Source organism: Cynocephalus volans, chromosome 1 (genome assembly GCF_027409185.1).
Source record: "Cynocephalus volans isolate mCynVol1 chromosome 1, mCynVol1.pri, whole genome shotgun sequence".
NCBI classification, from domain to species: domain Eukaryota; kingdom Metazoa; phylum Chordata; class Mammalia; order Dermoptera; family Cynocephalidae; genus Cynocephalus; species Cynocephalus volans.
The window spans coordinates 61,175,737-61,203,089 of record NC_084460.1 but is presented as its reverse complement, the minus strand read 5'-3'; the positions used below and the strand labels follow the sequence as shown (position 1 = coordinate 61,203,089).

The following is a 27,353-nucleotide window of genomic DNA, read 5'->3' as shown; positions in this document are numbered from 1 at the left end:
ACTTCACACTAGTAACCTAAAATAAAGGCTGTTCTAAATTTCCCTTCTTTCAAGAGTCTAAAATTCCTAAAATAAAATGCACATAGTAATTGAATGACTCATGTAAATTGGTATATTCTCCTCCGAGCCATACTAATGTAGTGGTGATCTTTCACTATCTTAAAGCAAACTACAGATCTGGATCTCAGCTTACCTAGCCAAAGGAAGACTTTCCCATTACTTGTCAACACTGGGGTGTACAACTCTCACTCTACTCCACAGCTAGACACAGAAATATGGGAAAAATAAGAAACATTTCCTGGTAATGCACAGCTTCTCTAAAAATAGGTTTCTGAAAATACTCATTATAATGTATTAAATTATTTATTGCCTCCTTGAGAGTAGTGTTTTTCTAAGCTTTCTACCAACTTTAGAACAGCTTATAGTCTAAGAAAACAGGTACTAAAACATATACGTCATGATAATGCAAATAAACACTAACTTTATGAATTAAAGCCACATTCACAAGATAAGCTAGAAGAAGGGGGCAGGATGACACCCTCATCAGTTGTAGTGGTGAGAACAAGGAAGTACTCAGGCTAAGACCGTCCTGGTAAAGGCCATACACAAATAAATACACGCTTTTCATATAATTCAGGAAAACTTCTTGAAACATAAATTCTTTTCATCCCACTGCATAAATAAGTCTTATGTGATCTAAGAAAATTAATTACTAGATCCACTGAAATAATCTAGGGGAGAGGAAAACAGAACAAGATATTATTAGAAGAACACTGCCATTTTTTACAGTATATTTAACTTAGTTTTGTTTTGTAGCCTCTTACACCTATTTTAGTGAATAAAATCTATTGTTTTACAGATGAAATTATATGATGTCTGGGTTGCTTTAAAATATTCCAAGGCTGGCCAGTTAGCTCGGTTGGTTAGAGTGCAGTGTTATAAAACCAAGGTCAAGGGTTCAGATCCCCAAACTAGCCAGCTGCCAAAAAAATTTAAAAATGTAAAAAGTAAACAATAAAAAATAAAATATTCCAGTGGGGGAGGGGAGAGAGTGGTGGTGGCGGTGATGGTGGTTACTGGACTTGAGTTGATAACTGTTAATTCTGGGTAATAGGTACAGAGAGAGCACATTACATCATTCTGTTCATTTATAAATGTTTTGAAACATCATAATAAAAAGTTTTTAACCTTTGACAACAACAAAACCGACAAACAACCTGAATAAGATGATAAACTTATTTTCTTAGATTTCCAAAGTTACTGAGGGAGATCAGAATTGATCTTCCTGGCTGGCTGGGTAGCTCAGTTGGTTAGGGAGTGGTGCTGATAACAACAAGGTCAAGGGTTTGTATCCCAGTACTGGCCAGCCACCCAAAACACTGAAGAGAAAAGAATTGATCTTCTCTTTAGCAGAAGGAGAAGAAAAATGAATATTTAAGGAGGGTCTCCCATGTGAGAGTCACTATGCTCAGTATATTTACCCATGTTGCCAAAAACCTCACAGTACCCTGTTATAACTGTTTTTCAAATAAAGAAACTGCAATTCAGAGATATTCCTAATTTGCTTAATGGCACTGAGTTAGTAAATAAAAAAGCTAGAATGTAAATTCAAGTCTATCTGATTTACACCTCTATCATGCTGCATTCTTGGGCCACTATAATATCTAACACTCAATAAACAATAATTGGCTTTGATTTTAATAATACCTATTTACATAACATCTTTATTAGTAACTATAGCTGCCCAAAACATATTCAAGGTTTTACTTCAGTTAAATATAAACATCACTTCATGGACAACCACAAAGCTACAATCCTTTCATAAACATCAGGCCCAACCTAAAAATATAAACACAAATATTTTTAGTCCCTAAGGGCTAGATACAAGGAAGGCAAAAGTTCTTTAATTGCCGCATGCTTGAACTGTAGAAAAAGATTCTAACCATTGTTCCTCACCCAAATGGACAGAGTGCTGCAACCCATCATCAGAGCCTGCCACGGACATAGGAGGGAAGACTGGTGGCCTCAGCTAGCTCTAGAGATGAATAAGGAGCGGTTTCAAATAAGCAGAGCTCATTTCTAAATTGCCTAAGTGTCCCAATACCTTGGCAAACTGTATGCAAACAGCCATAGGAAAAGACGCCTAAAAATAGTAAACTAAAATGGCAAATGACCAGGATGTCATGAAAAAGGGAGATGTCTGTGAGGGGGAAGTTGGTGAAGGAAACATTATATCTTACCCACTTCACAGTGATCAAAGAAACTTAAAAAATTGAGCAATTAAGGCTCATAATTTTAGCGTACTTTCTCAAAGTCCACAGGTACATGCCACAAGAATCTTCTAGAACAATGCACAGGTACCAAAACATGTGTTAGTGTAAATAAAAGTGAGGGTAATGGAATGTAGTAATTCAGTTAAGAATGCTAAGCAGAATATCACAACACATCTAGACAGTTAATTATACAAAATTATTCAGAAAGTGATAGTAAATCTCAATGACTTAGATTTACACCAGAAAAATCATCCAAAGTAAGATTAGCAAAAAGGAAAAAAAAAAAAAGCTCAGTTATTAGAGTCCTGACTAAGGCAGTCTAGGATCTCAAACAACCTCCAGTCACTTGGAGGTAACGGCAGTTTTACAACTACTCTTTATCTAATAAAGTTCTGCCTTTTGAGGAGCTCGATCCATTTATCAAATTATTTACTGTAACATCATGGTAAAAGAAATACAGTGGTTTTGGGGGTTTGTTTTCTTTTTGCCATTTCATTGCTGAGAAAAGGGAGGCACAGAAAAGGACGGAAGAACAGTGTGTTCAGCAGAAAGTCCACTATGCTCCTGAGCAAATCAAGACCAGCTCTCACACGCCCCCTTTCCCACTGGTCCTCTTAGCAATACCAAATGAGGCTTCTTTCTTAAGGGGTGCAAGTATTCATATACACAACACAACAAAACTCTTCATTGACATTTTCTGAGAGATTAAGGAGAAAATGTTACAAGACAAAATTCTAAGTTGAAGATGATAAAGGTAGACCACAAAATTAACTGAAGTGATGTGACAATTCAAATTTCTAGCACTATCAAACACTGAGACTTACCAAGTGTTTGCTATTTAATCTACCTACATTTATCCTTTGGGAAGATTCTCTATGAGTCCTAACTATACATTATTTGAGATACAACAAGTTTCCATCCACAAACATATAAAACTGGTTATAGAGAGCAGTATCTCATTACATTTATATTATAAACATAAGCTAAAAGCACACTTGGAATACAAAATTTCCCAAGAAATCATCGACTATATTGTATTTCATCAATTTTAAGACATTATCATTGTTTTATGAAAAATGCTACCAATTTTAATTGCAAGATAATTTCTTGATTTAATTAAAAATGCATCCTGATTTTGGAGAGGTTAAAATATAGAACACGTAAATCTTAGATGTACGTGTCATTTCTTCAGCTTCTCCCCTGCATTCTCTTATCTTGGGGTCTTCTTCCAAGTTCTTAAGGGGTGCTTGTCCTCTTACCCCACCTTGCCAGCCTCTCTTCTCTTCCTTATATTAAATATCTCTTAAAACTTTCTTCAAATAAGTAGAAACTCTCTTATAAGTACAATTTTCTCTTCTCTTATTACCACACTTGTTCTTTCCCTTGAAGATATAATAATTTAACCAATTCAACATATTTTTCTAAAGAAGTTCCTTAATATCTCTGACTCAATACAGCCCTGTCCTACTTACTGAAAGATAGATACTCTGTCCTAACAGCCTTTGTACAGCATATAGCACAGCGCACATTGAAAGAGGCTCTTAATAAATGCATTTGAAGATGATAACCTCACTTCCTAAAAAGCTCCTGAATATTCACTGGCAGAGCCTACACTTACACTCAAATATGTGTGTGAAAGAAAAAAAAAATGTCTTCTCACCTGGCTTCTAACAACAATGGGGTGGAAAACCATTTTGTTGTAAGAGAGGTTGTAATAGCTTTTGAATCTGCCTTTACTGAAGCCATCAGCCACAGTCCAGTGAGTACAATCAGAAGTCCCATTTTATAGCAAAATCCTACAAAGGAAAAAAGAAAAAAAATTCCACTACAAGGTAATATTAAACCTTAATACATGGAGACAGAAAATAACAATCTTAATACTTGGAGACACAAAATAACATTAAGTTTACAGAAATAGAAATGCTTCTGAAATATAAGAGCATTTAATATCTAGACAGTCCAATAGATATTTGCTGAGTGACTGACACATAACTAAAGGCATGTAAGTTCATTAAATTCTTTCCAACAACAGCTCCACTTTATTTCCTGGAGAGTCTATATACTGAGCAAAGGTATAAAAGTCAATTGGTGTCAAGACAGGTTGCACACAACTACACTTCATAAAGCATGAGAGTAGCAGGTTAGGGAGCAGTGTTGTAACAACAAGGTCAAGGGTTCAGATTCCCTTACCAGCCAGCTGCCAAAAAAAAAAAATAGAGAGAGGGAGAGAGTAGCAGGGCTGGCTGGTAAGGTCAGTTGGTTAGAGCAAGATGCTGATAACACAAAGGTCCAAGGTTTGATCCCTGTACTGGCCAGCCACAAAAAAAAAAAAAAAAAAAAAAAAAAGAGTACATGAAGCTGAGATAGATGAAAACACAACTGATGGGTGTTAAAAGTTGAATTGTGTCCCCCCAAAGAGATATGTTGAAGTCCTAAACCCAGAACCTAAGAATGTGGCACTTTACAGAGGTAATCTAGTTACAAGGTCATTAGGGTAGGTCCCGATCCAATATGACTGGTGCTATGAAAAAGGGAAATTTGGACACAGAGACAGACACACACAGAGGGAAAACTACATAAAAAGACACAGGGAGAACCCCAAGTGATGACAGAGGCAGACACTGAAATTATACTCAGAGCTAAAGAATATCCAGGGCTACCAGAAGCTGGAAGAGGCAAAGAAAGATCCTCCCCCTGTAGGTTTCAGAGGAAATATGGTCCTGTGACACCTTGATTTAGGACTTCTAGCCTTCAGAACTATGAGACAGTAAATTTCTGTTGTTCTAAGCCACCCAGTTTGTGGTAGTTTGTTATGGCAGCCCTAGGAAAGTAATTTAAGGGGTCTCAAATGTAAACTCAAAGATAGATTCTGGAATGAGGAGATGTAAGATCCAATGGGTTCCCAGGCCAACCATCCCCCTCTACCAAATGAGAAAGCTGGGGTCCTCTGTAAAGCGGTATGGCCATAGATAGAATGCAGGCGGTATGGCCATAGATAGAATGCAGGCCTCCTGACTCCTGTTCGCAGCCTCTCCAAGCACACCAAGATCTTCTCAGTGTCCAGACTATTTCAGAAAAAGGTCTCCAGCTGTAGATTTCTCTGATCTGATTTTTCATCCCAGAAGTCTACCTAACAGAACCCTAATCAGACTTCCACCTGAGTTATAAAAAAGTCAGCATCTGACCTCCACCCATTTGAATGGGAACCAAAAAGGGATGAGAATTGTGGGAAACACTGAACCAACCTTGTACTTCTGAATGTTGGCATCTGGTAATACTCACTCCACTCTCACCCCAGTTCCTCAATACTGGTCATAAAATCTATCATTGGGGGAAACAGTCCATATTGGGGGGGCCTGGCAATAACTTCTTTTTACAAAAAGCATTATGATTTGTGCTTACATCCTGCTTCATATTGTTCATTACACAATATCTCTGAAAAACAGTAGCCAAAAATAAAATAAATTATGCCAAATAGAAAAGTGGCTTTTAAAAGAGTTTTAAATTCAGGCAATGCCAGCTTCTTTGGAAACAAAAGGTTTATATGAAAACCTCCTTTAGAAACAATGATACTCAAGTATTAAAAAAAGAGCTGGCCAGTTAGCTCAGTTGGTTAGAGTGTGGTGTTAATAACACCAAGGTCTAGGGTTCAATCCCTGTACCGGCCAGCTAGCAAAAAATAAAAATAAATCAACATTTGTAAAGACTGCTATAGATACTCTGCAGAAACAAAAGAATACACACAAAAAAATAAAATTTACTGAAAAAAAACAAAATTTGGTCTAGAGAGCTAGCCAAACTAGACCTTGAAACCTGCTCACAGTGATTCCTGACTGGAGAAGGGAGGACGACGTAGGCCCCTTTCGGAATCTATGGAAGTTACTGACGTTTCCCGAAGAGGAGCAAGCAAGGACCCAAACTTACATAAAAGTAAATTACAACTTCAGACCACTCAAGAACTCTCCTAAGAAAAAAAAAGAACTCTCCTAAGACTATTCATAGACACCCTCCCCACAGGTCCATGGACCACAGCCTCAAAAATCAGCTCTGCCTGATAGAACAAACACAGTTAATGAAAAGAGAAAACCTTTTAGCATCAGAGGAGCTGTGATCAATTCCTAGTTTGCTACTTACTAGCATTTTAACCATAAGCATGTTACCTTAACTTCCCTGCACCTTAGTCTCCCAGAGTATGAGATAAGAATAACAATATCTGCCGCACCATCACTGTGAGTGAAAAGGCAATTATGAAAATCACTTTGTAAAGTGCAAAGTACTATAACAGAACTGATGGTTGTAGTAAAACATTTCACCATACGAAAAAAACTATCTTCTAAATTATAGGATGCTGCATCATCATTACTACACAGTCTCAAAAATATAGTTTGGAAATATATTCTCTGTGGCTAGGAGAAAAGAAAAATCCTCCCCAAACGTCACTGAGTTTCTAAATTGGAGACACAGCATGTGAACTGTGTTCAAGCAGTATTATGCTACTGGCTATGCTTACAATTTGTCCCAAAGGGACCTTGATGTATAATGCCCAGAAAGTGGTGACTCCTGATGCCAAACTGGATACCACTGCATAGTAACCCCAGGCAGATAGCCTGTAGAGCAATGAGGGAACTGAGGGCATGACAAAAGGCCCTGGAGGAAACCTTAGCATTTGTTGAGCAATGAGTCTGGGCTAAGCATTGTGTTAAGTGCGTTACATACACTATGTTAACTAATCCTTACACACAACTCAGGGAACTGAAGTTCCTTGAGGGCAGCAACCGTATTTACTTTGTTCACCTCAGTGAACAGCACAGTGCCCAGCCCACAGGAGATATTCCATAAATATGCTGCATAAATGGATAAAACATTATTGTATCATCTTAACAAATAAAACAAAAGCTCGGAAAGGCTAAGTACCTTATCCAACTAATAAACAGTAATGCTTGGAACCCATACACGCCTGTTCTACAATACCATACCATCTCCCTTGGTTCTCTGGCTTTAGAAGAGGTAAAAATTCACACTGTGCCGACTCAGACTGAGCATAGTGCTTTACTGGGAGAACCAAGGCAATTCCAAGGATTTTCTAGGGGCCAAGTCCTTGGGACACAAGTGGCTGAAAGAGACACAGTTTCAACCTGAAACCAAGGGAGCAGGCCTGAAGCAGTGGCCAAAGGACAAACTGACCAACCAGCATGACAGATCCATACTTAGGTTGGCTTTGGGGACTGAATGTAAGCTCCTAAAGAGCAGGGAGTTTTGTCTGTCACAGTCATCATGCCTAGCATAATGCCTGGAACATACGAGGTGCTGATAAATGAAAACAACAGGAAAAAAAGGAGTGCAGCAGCAAGAATAAAGATGCTACAAAAAGGCAAGGACAGTAAGAAGGGTAAAAATGAAAATCCTATGTACTTGTGACTTACCCAGAGATCCCTTGCATCATTTTAAAAAGAGAGAGAGAATGAGTGCTCTTGGGGAGAGATATAGCACCATTAGAGATGAAAAAGGGAAGAAAGCTATACAATAAAGAAGAGCTTTGACACCATGACTCTACATTCTTGATTCCACAGGTAATACCAGAGGAAAAGGTTGTCCAGAGAAACACAGGTAAGAACCTCAATGAAGTCGTCTTTTGTTCAAAGATGCCTTCATTTTATGAGATCCCTTATCACTCTGATCCTAGTGGTCCTTAAATGCTGAGGGTCTGGCCAGTTACTCTGTTGATTACAGTACAGCCTTCTAACACCAAGGTCATGGGTTCAGGTCCCTATACCAGCCAGCCACCCCCAAAAAAGCAAAATGAATAGTCAGAGAGCAGTCACAATGCACAATGTGGTATTGCACGAACACAGGCATAAGGAACATAATGCTTGTGGCATGTTGGATATATAGAAAACACTCTTTAACAATTATAGGTCCAACTCTATCATCAACTGTCTGTAAGATCCTAGTATGTTTAAATTAAAACACTATCTCTTGATCACTTAACTACAATAAGATACAGGAAATATTAATAAAAATTATGTATGGCAAACGCTTTTCATTTCTGGAAAACAGAAGACACATAAGTCATGACCAACTTTTTCTTATTCTGTTTTTAAACTAAAGATAATAGCTAACAAATTCTTAAAAAGCAACTTGCAATCTGCAAGCTTACAGATGGCCATCTGAGTTTCAACATACATAATAGTAGCAAAGAAAAAATATTAGGAAGCACCTTTTTGAGAAATAAATTAATCTCTCAAATAATTAAACTTAATATACATTTATACCTTTAGCAAAACTGTTTGCTATGAACCACATAAACTTCAACTGAAAGTAGTTACTATACTACTCATACATCTGATATGAAGATGATCACAGATAACTGCAGAAAAGCTCCAACAGAATTTTCTCCATCGTTCAACCTACCCTCTGCAAGTTAAACGTGCACTGTAAAGGCACCATGCTACTGAACAAAATATTACGTTTACTTCCTTTAATAAAAAGTTTTAGCTAAGTATCAAAAACAAGATAATTTAAAAGACTACAATCATCCCAATTTTTATGGTGTTGTTAAATTTAAAAGTAAATAAATAAATAAAAAGTCTTCAAAGCTGGCCTGACGGCTCACTTGGAAGAGCATGGCGCTGATAACACCAAGGTCACAGGTTCGGATCCCCATACCCGCCGGCCGCCAAAAATAAATAAAATAAAATGTCTACAAACTCTTGCAAGTGTACAACATATTTCAAAAAAAGAGGGCACTTTATACTAAAATCGCCTGGCAAGTGTATCGGTAAATGTTTCCAAAACAGTGTAGCACAATAAGGCACAAGATCCCTGGACTTCAAATGAATAAAATATGCTCCTTCTCAAATCTGGCAAGATATGTGAAACAAGCTAGAGATTCTGGCCATGAACAAGAACAGTTCACATCCATAACTTATTGGCGATGTACTCAGATCTCCTTCTTCCGGCAGGTCCCACGTTAAAAGTGAAACAAGATCATCCAATTTCCAGCCAACAGATTCTAGTATTAAATGAAAAGGGCAACCAATATGCATCACCCGAATTCATTTCAGGGAAAACTGAAATCTTTAAAAGAAGCAAGTCGCTTTCCAATCAGAGTCCTGCAAAGTGACGGCTCTCAACATACTTAGGGTCAGGTTTGGTCTAAATTCATGTTAGGGCACTTCCCCCACTTCCTGCTGCACTTGGGCATTTGGGTCTCAAAGCTCTTCAAAGAAGTCTCAAGACCGGTGAAGAGAGCCTGTCGCCACCTTTGCGGAAGCGACACCTTGCCTGGAAGACCACTGAAGGCAACTCGGAGCGCTCGCGAATAGATAGATGGCTGGGAAACTGAGTCAGGGTAGGGCAGAAGCTCAAGGTGACCGGGTACAGGGTCGCCTCGCTCCCCAGACTCTCTCCCCGTCCATGAGGCCTCCCCACGCCACCCCTAGGTACCTGTCACCGGCCACGCAGCTGCGGCACAAGCACCGCTCGTGTCCCCCTTGCTGCCCATGCCTGAGCCGGGCTTCGTCCGCTGCAGCGGCTGCGACAACGACAGGGCGGGGCGGAGCGGAGCGGCACTAGCTGTGAAGGCTGCGCCAGTGAGAGTCCGACACGCGCCTTTCCACTGGCGCGGCTCACAAGCCGGCCTCGCAGAGCAACACCAGAGCTGCCGGCCACCCCTTTACTTCCGCTTCCTTAAGGCAAAGGCCAGGGGACTTCCGGCTACCGAGTGGTAGCTAAGGCAGTCCAGAGCGTCGCGAGGCCGCCATCTTATCTTCGAAGAGGCCCCGCTTCGCTCCTTGGTCCCGCCCTTCAGTGTGGTGGGGACGGCAACTTGTTTTCAAGGTCGTGGGAAGGTGTGTAGAGCAGACCTCTGCGACCCAAAAATTGTACCAGACGGTGCAACCAGATAGGAATTTCAACCTTTTTTTTCAGTTTGGACTCTGACGCTCCGGAGTCGTCTTACTCTCTCAAGCCCTTCTGTTAAAAGTACTGTGCACAAAAAAGGACTAATTATCTGGTTTCTTAGCATGTTAAAACTTTATCCTCAACCCTAAAGTTTGATAGCTTCCATTCCAGGAGGCTTGGTAAAAAATAAAAAGGAAGACTTTTTAAGTATTATCAGCCAGGTTTAGCTTATGTTAACGGACAGTGGCAGCTTAGTCTCCAAGGATTATTTTGTCCTCTGAATTTTTTTTTCAAAAATGTAAATCACTGTTTATCAAGCCCTGTACTAACCAGCGGCCGAAAAAATTACTGTTTAAATTTGTTTTAGAGTATGTGTCACTGGGCAAATCATTTTACCCACACAGAAATACTTCTTTGGAGGGTATATATTTTTTTAACTATTAAGTCAGAGTTGTCAAAGAACAATTTAGTTAAACAACTCAATTGGCTCTATCGCGAGTCTAGAATTGAGCAACACGCTATTCCATAAAACAGAACAAGTGTTCTAATGGGCCAAGCAGAGGAGGTTGATTTTTATAGACAGGAAAGACTGAAGAAAGCAGAAACAAAGAACAAAAAGCGGATTGGTCATTTCAGTTACTTTCTTTGGAAGGTGGGGACAGGGAGACAATGATGGAAAAATAACACACTAGTTACTTCAGGCTATCTCTTTTGTGTAAGAATTAAAGCAGAGGGAACTTCATTGTCATACTTATTGAAGATTTAAACTGGCCTGTTTGGGAAATTGGCTCTCTTTCTCCTGACTTCTCAAAAGGTCAGACCTAAGTGGGTTGGAACTTAGCAGGGATGACTCCATTTATATTTTGTCTGGTCTTCTAGGGCCCAGTGCAGGAACTTAGGCCAAAACAATGACCTCTGACACACACACACACACACACACATGCGTGTGTGTGTGTGCATATATATATACTTTTTTTTTTTTTTGAGGGTCATGATCATTAATTTATTTCACATTTGATTCTTGTTACATTGGGCTGGGGAAGGAAAGAATCACACCAGTGTATACAATCATACTATTCTGTTGTCTTTCAGTCAGAGTCAGGATGTAGGTCTAATTGTCTTTAACTTCAGGATCTGAATCAGTCGGAAGAGGTCAACCACTGCTGCTGGGGGCTGGAGACTCCTGGGAGAAAGGCAGGACACCAACATGGACTTGACAATGGAAGGTTCATGTTCCAGAGCTCTCATTCGGGTACCTGAGGATCCTCCATGAAGATCACAGGTGGGGTGCCCACAGCAGCTCCTGAAAGGGCTGAGAGGGTACAAGTCTGCCACAGAACTGGGGCTGGTACTCAGGAGGTGGAAAGTCAACTGTATCTGCACAGGGAGGACCTGAAAAGATGTTATCCTTTCATCTGTATCCCAGAATCCTAAATAGGGCATCTCCAAAAGGACAAGGGGAAGGGTTTGTTCCTTGGTCCTTGGTTGGCCTTGTGTGTAGTCCAGTTTGAGCCCTTCAAACTCATCATCTAGAGACATTGTTGCTGGCTCTTCTTTATTCTCCTCTGCCTTAGACACTGGGCAATTGCTTTAGACCATTTATAGTTCTTGTTCCTCGAATCTACACATTCTAGAAATTCCCATTCTTTTAGGAAACTCTGGATCTCCTGGTCATCCCAAGCTTTAAATAACTGGTCTGAGGGCTTTTTTGGTTTCTCAGTTTCCTTTTCCTCCTTTATTCCATGGGTGTGTCTGGTAATTTCAGTCTGAAGTATCTGGTAATTTCAGTCTGAAGTGTCACTTTCTCCATTTTTATTCCTGAATTTTTTCCTGGGATTCTTTTTATCACAGCCACAGGGCTTATTCGGAGTGTAGAAATGTGTTTGTTCCTGTGCACTTCTGGCAGCCTCTATTTTTTATTTTATTTTTTTAAATTATATAATTCTTTATTTTTCTTTCTTTTTAACCCCCTAAGTAATAGACTTTATTTTTTAGCAGTCTTAGGTTTACAAAGAAATTGAACAGAAAGTGCAAATAGTTTTCATACCCTCCCCCACACACACATACACAAATTTTCCCATTATTAACATGTTACATTAGTGTGGTACATTTGTTACAATTATGAACCAATATGGATATATTATTATTAACTCAATTTTAAATTAGCGTTCCCTCTTTGCATTGTGCAGTTCTATGGGTTTTCCCAAATGCATAATGTCACGTATTCACTATTATAGTATAAAGAATAGTTTCACTGCCCTAAAAATCCTCGGGGCTCCATCTAGTCATCCCTTCCTCCTCCTCTCCCTCCTTCCTCCCTGGAAACCCTGGCAACAACTGACTTTTTTTAAATTACCTTAAACATTTATAATTTCTTTGTCTTGGGAACACTCAAAATCCTCTCTTCTAGCTAATTGAAACTATATGATAAATTGTTGTTAACTATAACCACCCTACAGTGCTATAGAACACTAGATATTATTCCTCCTATGAGAAAACTGTCCAAGTAACTCACTGAGATTTCCAGTCCTCTTCTTATTATAAGCCTTAGTCTTTGGCAAAGCACAGATATATCGTTGATTTGTTTATAAAGGCAACTTCTTGGTGAGATGTCAGCACCAATAGATCCTATACACTTTGGTCTCTCCTACCAACCAGTACTTCTCCCCTCAAAGATGTTCCTGCTTGTCTTCTTGAGCATCTACTTAGCTACAACAAGTGTGGGAAGAAGGGGCACAATAATTTTTATTTAACAGACTTAACTAGAAGTAAAAACTATATTGAAAAGTAGGTAAAAAATGTAAAACTTTCACTGACTTTTTGTTACATAACACAAACAGCCCGTTCCCTGAGAATGCCAGAACAAAGACTAATAATCCTTTGCTTAATTTAATAGTTGTATGTTAAGAACTTCGATAGCTAACTATTGAGTTTTCTGTTCCTTGCTAGAAAAAAAGTGAAAAATAAGGAATGAATATAAATGTTTTAAAATTCATTTCCCGAGGGAGCTTTTCTTTTAGTAGCTTTCCATAGTGTGTTTTCCTACCCCTCCCTAAATCACTTCCATAAAAAAGGAATTGTTTTTTTTTTTAATTTTTTAAATTTATTTATTTTTATTTTTATTTATATCTTTTTTCCTTAATTTTATTTTGTCGATATACAATGTGGTTGATTATTGTGGCCCATTACCAAAACCCCCCTCCCTCCTCCCTCTCCCCCCTCCCACCCAACAATGTCCTTTCTGTTTGCTTGTCGTATCAACTTCAAGGAATTATAGTTGTTGTGTCTTCTCCCCCCCCCCCCCCGGTTTTTTTTTGTGTATGTGTGAATTTATTTATTTATTTTTAGCTCCCACCAATAAGTGAGAACATGTGGTATTTCTCTTTCTGTGCCTGACTTGTTTCAATATAATTCTCTCAAGGTCCATCCATGTTGTTGCAAATGGCAGTATTTCATTCGTTTTTATAGCTGAGTAGTATTCCATTGTGTAGATATACCACATTTTCAGTATCCACTCATCCGATGATGGACATTTGGGCTGGTTCCAACTCTTGGCTATTGTAAAGAGTGCTGCGATGAACATTGGGGAACAGGTATACCTTCGACTTGATGATTTCCATTCCTCTGGGTATATTCCCAGCAGTGGGATAGCTGAGTCATATGGTAGATCTATCTGCAATTGTTTGAGGAACCTCCATACCATTTTCCATAGAGGTTGCACCATTTTTCAATCCCACCAACAATGTATGAGAGTTCCTTTTTCTCCGCAAGCTCGCCAGCATTTATCATTCAGAGTCTTTTGGATTTTAGCCATCCTAACTGGGGTGAGATGGTATCTCAGTGTAGTTTTGATTTGCATTTCCCGGATGCTGAGTGATGTTGAGCATTTTTTCATATGTCTGTTGGCCATTTGTACATTTTCCTTGGAGAAATGCCTGCTTAGCTCTTTTGCCCATCTTTTAATTGGGTTGCTTGTTTTTTTCTTGTAAAGTTGTTTGAGTTCCTTGTATATTCTGGATATTAATCCTTTGTCAGATGTATATTTTGCAAATGTTTTCTCCCACTCTGTTGGTTGTCTTTTAACTCTGTTAATTGTTTCTTTGGCTGTGCAGAAGCTCTTTAGTTTGATATAATCCCATTTGTTTATTTTTCCTTTGGTTGCCCGTGCTTTTGGGGTCGTATTCATGAAGTCTGTGTCCAGTCCTATTTCCTGAAGTGTCTCTCCTATGTTTTCTTTAAGAAGTTTTATTGTTTCAGGGTGTATATTTAATTCTTTAATCCATTTTGAGTTGACTTTAGTGTATGGTGAAAGGTATGGGTCTAGTTTCATTCTCCTACATATTGATATCCAGTTCTCCCAGCACCATTTGCAAAAGAGGCAGTCTCTTCCCCAGTGTATAGGCTTGGTGCCTCTGTCAAAGATCAGATGGCTGTAGGTGTGTGGGTTGATTTCTGGATTCTCTATTCTATTCCATTGATCAGTGTGTCTGTTTTTGGGATAATTTCAATTTTTTTGAATTTGTTGAGACTTGGTTTGTGACCTAATATGTGATCTATCCTGGAGAATGATCCATGTGCTGATGAGAAGAATGAATATTCTGAGGTTGTTGGATGGAATGTTCTGTAGATATCTGCCAAGTCAAATTGGTCTAGAGTATTGTTTAGATCTTGTGTTTCTCTGCTGATTCTTTGCCTAGATGATCTGTCCAATATTGACAGTGGGTGTTCAGGTCCCTTGCTATTATAGTATTAGTGTCTATTTCCTTCTTTAGGTCTAATAGAGTTTGTTTTATAAATCTGGCTGCTCCAACATTGGGTGCGTACATATTTATGATTGTTATGTCTTCTTGATGGATCAGTCCTTTTATCATTAAGTAGTGTCCCTCATTGTCTCCTTTTATGGTTTTTAATTTAAAGTCTACTTTGTCAGATATAAGAATAGCTACTCCAGCTCGTTTTTCTTTTCTGTTTGCATGGTAAATCTTTTTCCATCCTTTCACTCTTAGTCTATGTGAGTCTTTATGGGTTAGGTGGGTCTCTTGAAGGCAGCATATAGTTGGGTCCCCCTTTTTAATTCAGTCAGCCAGTCTGTGTCTTTTGATTGGGAAATTTAAGCTTTTTACATTAAGAGTTGTTATTGAATAGTGTTCATTTATTCCTAGCATTTTGTTGATTGTTGTTTGGTTGTCTTAGGTGTCTTTTATTCCTTGCTTTCTGGTTTACTGTTTGTTTTCTGTGTTTGTTGGTTCCTTAGGTTGTAGATAGCCTTTTTGTTTGTTTTCTCTTCATGAATGCCTTTTTTATTATACTAGTGGGTTTTGATTTTTCTTGGGTTTTTATGGCAGTGGTAGTTATTTGTCAGGAACCAAACCCAGTACTCCCTTGAGAATTTCTTGTATGGGTGGTCGTGTGGTAGTGAACTCCCACAGTTTTTGTTTGTCTGAGAAATATACTATTTGCCCTTCATTTCGGAAGGATAGCCTTGCAGGGTAGAGTATTCTTGGCTGACAGTCTCTGTCTTTTAGTATTTTGAATATATCATCCCATTCCTTTCTGGCTTTTAGGGTTTGTGATGAAAAGTCTGATGTTAGCCTGATTGGGGCTCCCTTATAGGTGATTTTATGCTTCTCTCTTGCAACTTTTAAGATTCTCTCTTTTTCTTTGAGTTTTGCCAATTTGACTATAACATGTCTTGGAGAAGACCTTTTTGGGTTGAATACGTTTGGAGATCGTTGAGCTTCCTGGATCTGAAGATCTGTGATTCCTATACCTGGGAAGTTTTCTGCCACTATTTTGTTGAATATGTTTTCAATGCAATCTCCTTTTTCCTCTCCTTCTGGAATACCCATGACTCAGATATTTGAGCGCTTAAGGTTGTCTGATATCTCTCTCAGATTTTCTTCAATGCCTTTGATTCTTTTTTCTTTTTTTTTTTTTTTGTCTGCTTGTGTTATTTCAAACAGCCCATCTTCAAGTTCAGAGGTTCTCTCTTCAACTTCCACAAGCCTGTTGGTTAAACTCTCTGTTGTGTTTTTTATTTCGCTGAATAACTTCTTCAGTTCGGCAAGTTCTGCTACATTTTTTTTCAAGACATTGATTTCCTTGTACATTTCCTCTTTCAGGTCCTGTATACTTTTCATCGTTTCATCATGATGTGTAGCTGAGTTTTCTTGTATCTCATTCAGTTTCCTTAGAATTATCACTCGAAATTCCTGGTCAGTCATTTCAAGGGCTTCTTGTTCTATAGGATCTAGAGCTTGAGATTTATTATCTTTTGGTGGTATACTTTCTTGATTTTTCGTATTTCTGGTATCCTTTCTTTGATGTTTATTCATTGTGGCAGGGGGTTTCACAGTCCACAGATCAGATGAAATGAGCAGAGTATCTTCTGTTCCACTGGGCAGTCTGATGAACACAGCAGGCATACTGGCTCTCTTAGGGCGAGTTGGTGGGAGCAGTTGGCTGGTAAATGTCCTTCAGTCAGGTCAGGCCCTGAGGAGGAGTTGGGTGGGAGGGTGTGCAAATGCAGTCCTTGGGGTCCTGGGGCTTTGGCTTGAGGAGATATTGTTGGGGCTCCTGGGTCTGGAGGGCCCTGATGTTTGGGTGAGAAGGCGGTGCCGCCGCCGCCCCAGTGCCGGGTCCAGTTCCTGCTGCAGCCGCTGAGTCTTTCACGGCAATATCCTCATGGGCCGGCGGTGGGGGGTCTTTGTCCCCCTCCCCGGGGGAAGCAGCACCCTTCTTGGGAGCAGGGCTCAGGCGATGCCGGCGGATTTTCTTCACTCCTCTTGCAAACCAAATATCGTACTCAGCTCCGGTGCAACTGAAGTTCCTCCTCATTCTCTGACACCTACTAAGAAATGGACGAGCCTGTTCTCTTCCAGGATAATAACACCACGTCTATTTCTTAATCTAATGACATTACATTGTATGTCTCTCCAGAGTTTCTGAGGCTGGGAAGTCCAAAGTCCATCTGGTCGTGGTGACAGTGACCCAGGGGTCTCACGTTGCAAGATGGTGGAAGCAAAGTGAGAAGGATAACTTTTGGAAGCAGAAATAATTGATAAGAGACAGCTGGAACATGGAAGTTTCAGGTCTGCAGGGATGATGCAGTCCTCAGCAAATCAGACTGGTCCTCGAGCGACTCATCTGTCTCCCACTTCAAAAAAAACTTTTTGTGGTCATCCCCCTCCCTGTCAATGCAGCCCGCAACGTTTCCACAAATGTCTCTTCACTTTCCTCTAATCTCACCTCAGTGGGGACTGTCAGCGTGTGCAGGGGCCTGTCCACACTCTGCCTCACTAACCCCACCAAACGCTACCACTCACTTACCCCCTCTTCATCCATGCCCTCAAAAAAGGAATTGTTTTTAATTCACCACTTATTAGAATTGGTTGTTTACATTTTTATGTCTTAACTTGGTCTTATGCTACATGATACATAAACAAAACCAAAGTTTGCTTAGTTTTAACATACAACTAAGTGATAGTGCAGAGCTTCTAAGAAAGTTGCATTTCTGTTTATCTGAACCTTTCCCTGGTTGGGGGGTTAAAAAAGGAAACATCTTATTTTTGGCAGCTAGCCAGTATAGGAATCTGAACACTTGTCCTTGGTGTTACAAGGTGGTGCTCTAACCAACTGAGCTAACCAGCCAGCCCAAAATATTTTATTTATTTATTTTTTTTTTGGCTGCTGGCCAGTACAGGGACCCAAACCCTTTACCCTTTACCTTGGCATTACAAGGCGGCGCTCTAACCAACAAAGCTAACCAGCCAGTCCAAAAGTTTTTAATTTTGTTGAAGTACAATGTATCAATTTTTTTCTCTTATGTATCTTACTTTTAGTGATATGTCTAAGAACTGTTCACCAACCCCTGTGTCTTGAAGAATTTATCCTATGCTTCTTATAAAGTTTATGTTTTACACTAAAATCTAAAATCCATTTTGATCTGATTTTTGTATTAAATCTGAGGTTAAGGTTGAGATTTTTTTTTCTATACATGAGGAGAAACTATTTTAAGAATTTCTCAAACAAACAAAATTGATGTGGTAGATTCATTGATTTTAACAACAGGGCCACCACGCTAGTGCAGGATGTTGATAGTGGAAGAAGCTGGAATTGGGAGCAGGTGCATATGGGAACTCTACTTTCTGCTCAGTTTTTCTCTGAACATAAAATTGATCTAAACTAAAAAAGTCTTTAAAGGTTTGGTAGAATTCAGCAGTAAAGGCATCTGGTCCTGGGCTTTTCTTAGTTGGGAGACTGTTGATTACCGCATCAATCTTGTTGCTTGTTATTAGCCTGTTCAGGTTTTATATTTCTTCTTGGTTCAGTCTTGGTAGTTTGCATGTATCCAGAATTTTATCCATTTCCTCCAGGTTTTCAAATTTGTTGGCATATAGTCACTCATAATAGTCTGTAATGATTCTTTGTATTTCTGTTGTATCAGTTGTAATGTCTCTTTTTTCATTTCTGATTTTTGTTATTCAGGTCTTCTCTCTTCTTTTTTTAGTTAGTCTGGCCAGTGGCTTGTTTATTTTGTTTATCCTCTCAAAGAATGAACTTTTTGTTTCATTGATTTCTTTTTATAATTCTTTTGATTTCTATTTTATTTAGTTCTGCTAGATGTTATTTCTTTCATCTCCTAGTTTGGGGATTAGATTGATCTTGTTTTTCTAGTTCTTTGAGATTTAACAGTAGGTTGTTTATCTGAAGTCTTTCTATTCTTTTGATGTAAGCGCTTATTGCAGAAAACTTCCTTCTTAGTACTTTTGCAATATCCCATAGGTTTTGGTAAATTGTACTTGTATTTTCACTTGATTCAAGGAATATTTTTATTTCCTGCTTTATTTCTTCTTTGATCTACTGGTCGCTCAGGGGCATGTTGTTTAATTTCCATGAATTTGATAGTTTCCCTAGTTTTGTTTGTTGTTAATTTCTAATTTTATTCCATTATAGTGTGAAAATATACTTGATATAATTTCAATCTTTTTAAATTTGTTGAGACTTGATTTGTGACCTAACATGTGGTCTGTCCTGAAGAATGATCCATGTGCTGATGAGAAGAATGTACATTCTGTTGTTGTTGGATAAAATGTTCTGTATATGTCTGTCAGGTTTATTTGGTCTAAAGTGTTGTTTAAGTCCAATATTTCTCTGTTGGTTCTTTGTCTAAATTTTCTGTCCAATGCTGCAAGCAGTGTGTTAAAGTCCCCAAGTATTACTGTGTTGGGGTTTAGTTCTTTTAGATCCAATAGCAGTTGCTTAAAACCAATCCTTCTCAAACTATTCCAAAAAATTGAAACAGAGGCAATTCTCCCAAATTTATTTTATGAGACCAGCATCACCCTGATACCAAAATCAAACAAAGCCACAACAAAAAAAGAAAGACACAGGCCAATATCCTTGATGACCATAGATGTAATAATCCTCAACAAGATATTAGCAAAGAGAATACAACAGCACATCAAAAAGATTACACACCATGATCAAGTGGGATTCATCCCAGGGATACAACACATGCAAATCTATAAATGTAATACACCACATCAACAAAAGCAAGAAAAAAAAACCATATGACTATCTCAATAGATGCAGAAAAAACATGTGACAAAATTCAGCATCTCTTCATGATAAAGACCCTCAACAAATTAGGTATAGAAGGAAAATATCTCGACACCGGAAAATCCATATATTACAAACCCATTACCAACATCATCCTGAATGAGGAAAAACTGAAAGATTTTCCTTTAAGAGCAAGAACAAGACAAGGATGCCCACTCTCCCCATTCCTGTTCAACATAGTATTAGAAGTATCAGCCAGAGCAATCAGACAAGAGAAAGAAATAAAGAGCATCCAGATTGGAAAAGATGAAGTCAAATTGTCACTGTTTGCAGATGACATAATCCTATATCTAGAAAAACCCGTAACCTCTACCAAAAAACTCTAACCTCTACCAAAAAATTCTTAAGAGCTGATAAATGAATTCAGTAAAGTTGCAGGATACAAAATCAATACACAAAAATCAGTAGTATTCTTATACACCAACAATGAATAAGCAGAAAAAGAAATCAAGAAAGCAAACCCATTTACAACAGCTACCAAAAGAATAAAATACCTAGGAATAAATTTTACCAAAGAGGTGAAAGATCTCTGTAATGAGAACTACAAAACTCTGCTGAAAGAAATAGAAGAGGACACCAAAAGATGGAAAGATGTGGAGTATACTAACATTTATAAAGCAAATGTATTTCACAGGGCCTAGTTTCCAAAGCCCTGTAGTTTCAGGTTTAACCTAAGTTTTTAAAATTACATATAGAAATGTTAAGCTTGGAAAAGACAGGAAACTTTCTCCAGACTAAAGTCTCTATTGTAGATATAGAATTGTAACACAGCAAAATTGCTGTCTCAACGGGTAGATGTCCTTGGTGCAGGTTAACCTTACTTGATTATTACGTTAATGTACTAAGGAAATTGCTGTAGGGAAAGAAAATATTTGCTAAGAACAAGCTTTTGTTGGTGGATCGACTTAACTTTTTGCAAATTGCATTATGGAATGTCACTTTGTTATTTAACTGATGTTACCAGCTTCTATTGTTAAACTATACTTAGCCATGACTCCATCTGTGTTCCTTTTCTATAACTTTCTGGCCTGGAGAATAAATACTGGAGACAGAACCCCAGTCTGGGATTAATTTCTCTCTTGAGGGTTCCAGGAAGTTAACCCCTTAAGGGTGTCTCACTGCTCAGAAGAAATGGGCTTTGAGTAATCCTTTTTGCATCTCTGCCACACCATGTGAGGCAAAGCAACAGAAAGACATTCCTTGTTCATGGATTGGAAGAATTAACATGGTGAAAATGTCCATACTACCCAAAGCAGTCTACAGATTCAATGCAATCCCCATCAAAACACCAATGACATTCTTCACAGAAATAGAAAAAAGAATTCTAACATTTACATGGAACAGCAAAAGACCCCAAATAGCCAGAACAATTCAAAAAACCAGAAGCATTACACTACGTTGACTTCAAACTATATTACAAAGCTATAGTAACCAAAACAACATGGTACTGGCATAAAAACACACCATGTACCTAGGGACCAGAATAGAGAACCCAGAAATCAACCCAGGTACTTAAAGCCAACTGATCTTTGGCAAAGGCACCAAGAACATACATTGGGAAAAGGACAGCCTCTTCAGCAAATGGTGCTAGGAAAACTGTACATCCATGTGTAGAAGAATGAAACTAGACCCATACCTCTCACCATATACCAAAATCAACTCAAAATGGATTAAAAACTTAAGTATAAGACCCAAAACTATAAAATTCCTAGAAGAAAACATAGGGGAAACACTTCAGGATGTAGAACTGGGCAAAGACTTTATGCATAAGACCCAAAAGCACAGACAACAAAAGAAAAAATAAACAAATGGAATTATATCAAACTAAAATGCTTCTGCACAGCAAAGGAAACAATCAACAGGGTGAAAAGACAACCTACATATTGGGAGAAAATATTTGCAAACTACACATCCAACAAGGGATTAATATCCAGAATATACAAGGAACTCAACTTCATAGTAAAAAAAAAAAAAAAAAAAGAATAATCCAATTAAAAATGAGCAAAGGAGCTGAATAGACATTTTTCAAAGGAAGACATACAAATAACCAACAGGTACATGAAAAGATGCTCAACATCACTAATCATCAGGGAAATGCAAATGGAAAACAAGGATGTGGAGAAAAGGGAACTCTTCTGCACTGTTGGTGTGACTGTAAACTATTACAGCTGTTATGGAAAACAGTATGGAGGTTTCTCAAACAACTACAGATGGGATATGACCCAGCAATAAGGAATGTAAATCATCTTGTTGAAGGGAACCTCCACTCCCATGTTCATTGCAGCTCTATTTACAATAGCCAAGATATGGAACCAATCCAAACGTCCATCAACGGATGACTAGATAAGGAAAAAGTGGTATATATACACAATGGGATACTACTCAGCCATAAAAAAGAATGAAAGTTTGCCATTTGCTGCAACATGGATGAGCTTGGAGAAAATTATGTTAGGTGAAATAAGCCAGGCACTGAGAGAGAAATACTGCATGTCCTCTCTCGTAAGTGGGAGCAAGAGAGAGAGAAAAGAAAAGAAAAGAAAAAAGAAAAGAAAGACCACAATAAAATGTCGAACTTTCAGAAGGAGATAACAGACATAGATACTAGAGGTGAGAAATGGAGAGGGAAAGAAGGGTTTGGGAATAATTGGGTAAGGGACACAAAGAGTAATTATGATATGTAATAATGAACATGCTAACAATATTGATTTGATTATCAAATACTGTACACAAATACTGATAATCAACTCTGTACCCCATCGATATGTAAAATCAAAAATAAATAAGTATTTTAGAATAAATGAATAAATAAGTAAAAATTTAAAAACTATTTAAAAGGGAAAAATCGGGCTGGCTGGTTAGCTCATGGTTAGAGCATGGTGCTAGTAACACCAGCCACACCCCAAAAATAAATAAAAGTGGAAAATTATAAATATTAAAGACAGAAGGAAAGTTAAAGATAACCTAATCCTCTATCCTCATTGTAAAATGAGGAAAAATGATACTCAGATTTTTTTAAATAATAGGGTTTGTTTTCCAAAGAATTTTAGATTTACAGTATAATTGAGCAGATAGTACATAGAGTTCTATGTACACATGCCAACACCCAGCACAGAGTTTCCCTGATTATTAACATCCTGCATTACTGTGTTATGTTAGGGTCACATCCATACGGTGGAATATTTGGAATAATTTCCAAGCCACATATCCAATAAAGTATTTATATCTAAAAAATACAAAGAACTTTCAGAACTCAATGTTATGGAACTAATATTGATACATTATTATTAACTAAAGTCCATTGTCTACATCAGGGTTTGCACTTTGTGTCATACAGTTCAATGGGTTTTCACAAATGCAAAATTATTATCCACCATTACAGTTTATACAGAATACGTTCATCACCCAAACCATACCCTGTGCTTCCCTACTCATTTCTTCCCCAAAACCCTGGAAACCACTGGTCTTTTTACTGTCTCCATAGTCTTGCCTTTTCCTAACTGTCCTATAGTTGGAATTATACACTAGTCTTCAGATTGGTTTCTTTCATTAAGCATATTCATGTAAACTTCCTCCACGTATTTTTGTGGCTTGAACACTCATTTCTTTTTATAGCTGACTAATATTCCATTGCATGGATGTGCAAGTTTATCTGTTCATGTTTGTAATTATTTTCTACTCATTGCACTTGTTAATTATTTCTTTTTTAAAAATCTTCCCTTCTTTTCCTACCTTCTCTTTTTTCTGGTGGTGGGGTGGTGGGTAGGTAGAGCTGGCTGGTTTGGGGATCCTAACCCTTGACCTTGGTGTATCAACACCCCACTCTAACCAACTGAGCTAACCAGCCAGCCCTTGACTATTGTCTTATTTTAATCGAACATTTTATATGATTACATTTTCTCCCCTCTCTTAGCATATCGATTATACTTCTTTTTAAAAATATTTAAGGGCTGGCTGGTTAGCTCAGTTGGTTAGAGCAAGGTGCTGATAACACCAAGGTCAAGGGCTCAATTTCCTGTACTGGCCTGCTACGAAAAAAATTTTTTTTTTTTTTTTTAGTGGTTTCCCTATAGTTTACAATATACATTTACAGCTAATCCAAGTCCACTTTGAAATCACGTCATACTGCTTCACAGGTAGTATTTGTACCTTACAGCAGAATATCCCTAATTCCTCCCTCCCATTGCTTACTACAATGCTGTCATTATTTCAGTTATCCATATGCTATAATCACCCAATGCATTGTTGCTGTTATTACTTTGGAGAAACAGTTACCAATTAGATCAAATTGGGATAAGAAAATAAAGATTTTATTTTACCTTCATTTTTTCTTTGTCTAATTTTCTTCCTTTCTTTATATAGGTCCAGGCTTCTGACCTGTATCATTTTCCTTGTCTCTAAGGAACTTCTTTGAACATTTTTTGCAAGGCAGGTTAACTGGAGACAAATTCCTTTCATTTTTGTTTGTGTAAGAAAGTCTTTATGTCTTTATTTCTCCTTTCCCTTTTTTTTTTTTTTTTTGGCGGCTGGCCGGTATGGTATTTCTCCTTCATTTTTGAAGGATAATTTCACTGAATACAAAGTCCTACATTGCTGGTTATTTTCTTTCAAGTCTTTAAATATTTCACTCCATTCTGTTCTTACTGCATGTTTTATGAAAAGAAGTCTGATGTAATTCTTATCCTTGCTCCTCTATAGGTTAGGTGGGTTTTTTTTCTTCTGGCTTCTTTCAGGTTTTTCTCTTTGTCTTTGGTTTCTGCAGTTTGAATATGATATACCTTGGTGTAGATTTTTTTGTTATTTATCCTATGTGGTATTCTCTGAGCTCTCTGGATTTGTGCTTTGGTTTCTGTCATTGCATTTGGAAAATTCTTAATGGTAATTTCAAATATATCTTCAGCTTCTTCCTCTCTTTCTTCTCCTTATGGTATTCTCGTTATGCATACGTTCTGCCGTTTTTAATTGTTCCACAGTTCTTGGATATTCTGCTCTTGTTTTATCATTCTTTTTCTCTTTAGATTTCACTTTCAGAAGTTCCTATGGACATATCTTCAAACTCACTGATTCTTTACTCGGCTGTGTCCAATCTACTGATGAGCCCATCAAAGGCATTCTTCCTTTATGTTACAGTTTTTGATTTCTAACATTTCCTTTTGGTTTTTTCTTAGAGTTCTGATCCCTGTGCTTACATTATCCATCTATTCTTTCATGTTGTCCCCTTTTTCCATCAGAGCCCTTAGTCTGTTAATGAAAGTTATTTTAAATTTCCAGTGTGATAATTCAAAAATCTTTTGCTGTGTCTGAGTCTGGTTCTGAGGCTTGCTTTATCTCTTTAGTTGGTGTTTTCTCTTGCCATTAAGCACGCCTGTAATTTTTAGTTGAAAGCTAGACATGATGTAGAATGTAAAAGAAACTGAGGTAAATAGGCCTTAGTGTGAGGTTTCATATTTATCCGGCTAGGGGTTAGACTGTGGTTAATGGCTACCATAACTACAGGTCAGAGAGACTTCAATTTCTTCTAGTTTCCTTGTTTTTGTCTCCCCTGTTGTCTTTGGGATTCCTAGAAATTTCTTAAATAGAGTATAAACCTTGTAGTTCTTTCACCTGTAATCCACTGTATACAGGAGCCCTGTTCTTGTAGAGGTGATGTTGATAAGAGCGAAAGCCTTCTGTAATCTTATAAGGTCTCAGTCTTTTAGTGAGCCTCTGGCCATGGGCTGTGACCTTCGCAAGTGAGATAGGGAAGCTAGAAGGGATGGAGTTGGGTCATTTCCCTTCCCCAAGTTGGATGAGACTCTAGTAATGTCTTTTCCCTAGTTGGGTAAGCCTTTGTTATGGAGAATACTCTGGGATTATTTCAAAATTGTTACTTTTCCCATACCCCTGGCCAAACATGAGGAGATTTTTCTAGAATCTTCACCATGACAACCTGGGGAGGCTCCTGGAGGTAAAACCTGGAAAAGTAGGTGCTGGGCAAGATCACAGACCCCTCAGCCCCTTTCTATGTGGACTGTGAGTCAGGTAATTGAAAAGGAAATTCTAGGAGCCATTGGCAAAGAAGACATGCTTTATTTCGACATGGACTCTGCCTGCCCGCAGTCCAGAGCCTTGTCCTTTTATAGCAAAAGTACACAATAGTGGCAATGAGCCAAGGAGTATATGGGCACGCATGCACAGTAACACTACTGTTACATAATTTATTTACAAAGGATCTGCTGAATCATACCCAGCCGGATATGAGGCGAGAGGGGACTGACCATACTGACTCCATTTTTCTCATACCTCACCCCTTCAGGGTCCCTCGCTGTACAATCTACATGTCTGAGATCTTCCGCAATGTTCCCTTAGCGAGGATGGCTGACCCTTGCATCCATAAACCACAGCAGCAATACAGGCTGCAGCAACCAAAACACAGGTGCTCCCTCCCAATACAACTAACACCCACCTCCAGGAAGATGACACACTGGCCCACCATTCCTGGAGGGGGTCTCCAGTCATTTTTTGCACAGCATGAATCTCACTGGTTAAATGATGTAAGGCTTCAGCAACATTATGATGATAGTCAGGGATGTAGTACAACATTCTGTTCCAGGGAGAGCACACACCCCTCCCTGGGAAGCTGTTAACATGGCTAGGGCCATTAGGTTCTGTAAAACCACTTTTCTCATCTGGTACAGTTCCTGATCTAAAAGAGTTAAGGCGTGATGGGTTTGATTCAGCTGGCAACATGATTGGCCAGTGCAGTTATTTGCCTTTCAGACACTATAACAGCCCCTTGTAGCAAAAACAAAGCCAGTGGATAATACCACCAGGGTATATGTTTTATTCAGTAACTAGCCTTAATTGAGTCCCAGTTAGAGGGACCCCAACCTGATGTTGTGTACACTGAGGCCAGCAGATAAGGTGTACCCCAGGTGCATCTGCCCATCCAGTTATGTGGGAGGTATGGCCATCCATGGTTTCCACACACCCATAGTGTCCTCTGTGGTACTGGTACTACTGTATTTCTTGATCTGTTAACAGTATCATGTTGTATCTCTTGACATTGAGGATTGGGAACCCAGTCCACAATTTCTTTCTTTTTTTAAAAAAGATGACCAGATAGGGGATCTTAACACTTAACTTGGTGTTGTCAGCACCACACTCTCCCAAGTGAGCTAACCTATATAGGGATCCAAACCCTTGGCCTTGGCGTTATCATCACCACATTCTCCCAAGTGAGCCACGGGCTGGCCCGCAGCCCACAATTTCTGTACCCCTGGTACGTTCAACACATCTTGTTGCCTGCCCCTGTAACTCAAGCGTTTCAGCTACTAACCATGAAAACCCATCCCATACACTCTATTCTTCCCACGGCTTACTAGAATTTAGGCGGCCTAGTATTTCTACTACAATGTGTCGTTTAGTGAAATTGTATGTCTTATCACAAGGAAAGTCCTGCATCAACCAGGTCCAGTTAACAGCTGTCATTGAGGCAATTTTCCACGGGAATCCCACAGCCACACTGGTAGGAATCTTGGTGCAGACCCAGCAAGCAGACACATTAACCACATGAGCATA

General features: G+C 38.6%; 1 protein-coding gene and 1 pseudogene across 2 annotated transcripts in view; both read right to left on the bottom strand.

Annotated features, from left to right (window-relative positions):
• UGGT1 (UDP-glucose glycoprotein glucosyltransferase 1) overlaps positions 1-9,920 on the bottom strand; it is a 105,111-nt gene extending 95,191 nt beyond the window's left edge. For both annotated transcript variants that reach the window (XM_063094800.1, XM_063094803.1), the window contains exons 1-2: positions 9,720-9,920; positions 3,934-4,069 (exon numbers count right to left, since the gene is read on the bottom strand). In XM_063094800.1, coding sequence (XP_062950870.1) covers positions 3,934-4,069; positions 9,720-9,777 — 194 coding nt within the window. In that variant the 5' untranslated portion in view covers positions 9,778-9,920. The remainder of the gene's footprint in view (positions 1-3,933; positions 4,070-9,719) is intronic.
• Positions 9,921-11,314: 1,394 nt separating this feature from the next.
• Positions 11,315-17,012, bottom strand: LOC134379269 (putative uncharacterized protein MSANTD5; annotated as a pseudogene).
• Positions 17,013-27,353: the final 10,341 nt, after the last annotated feature.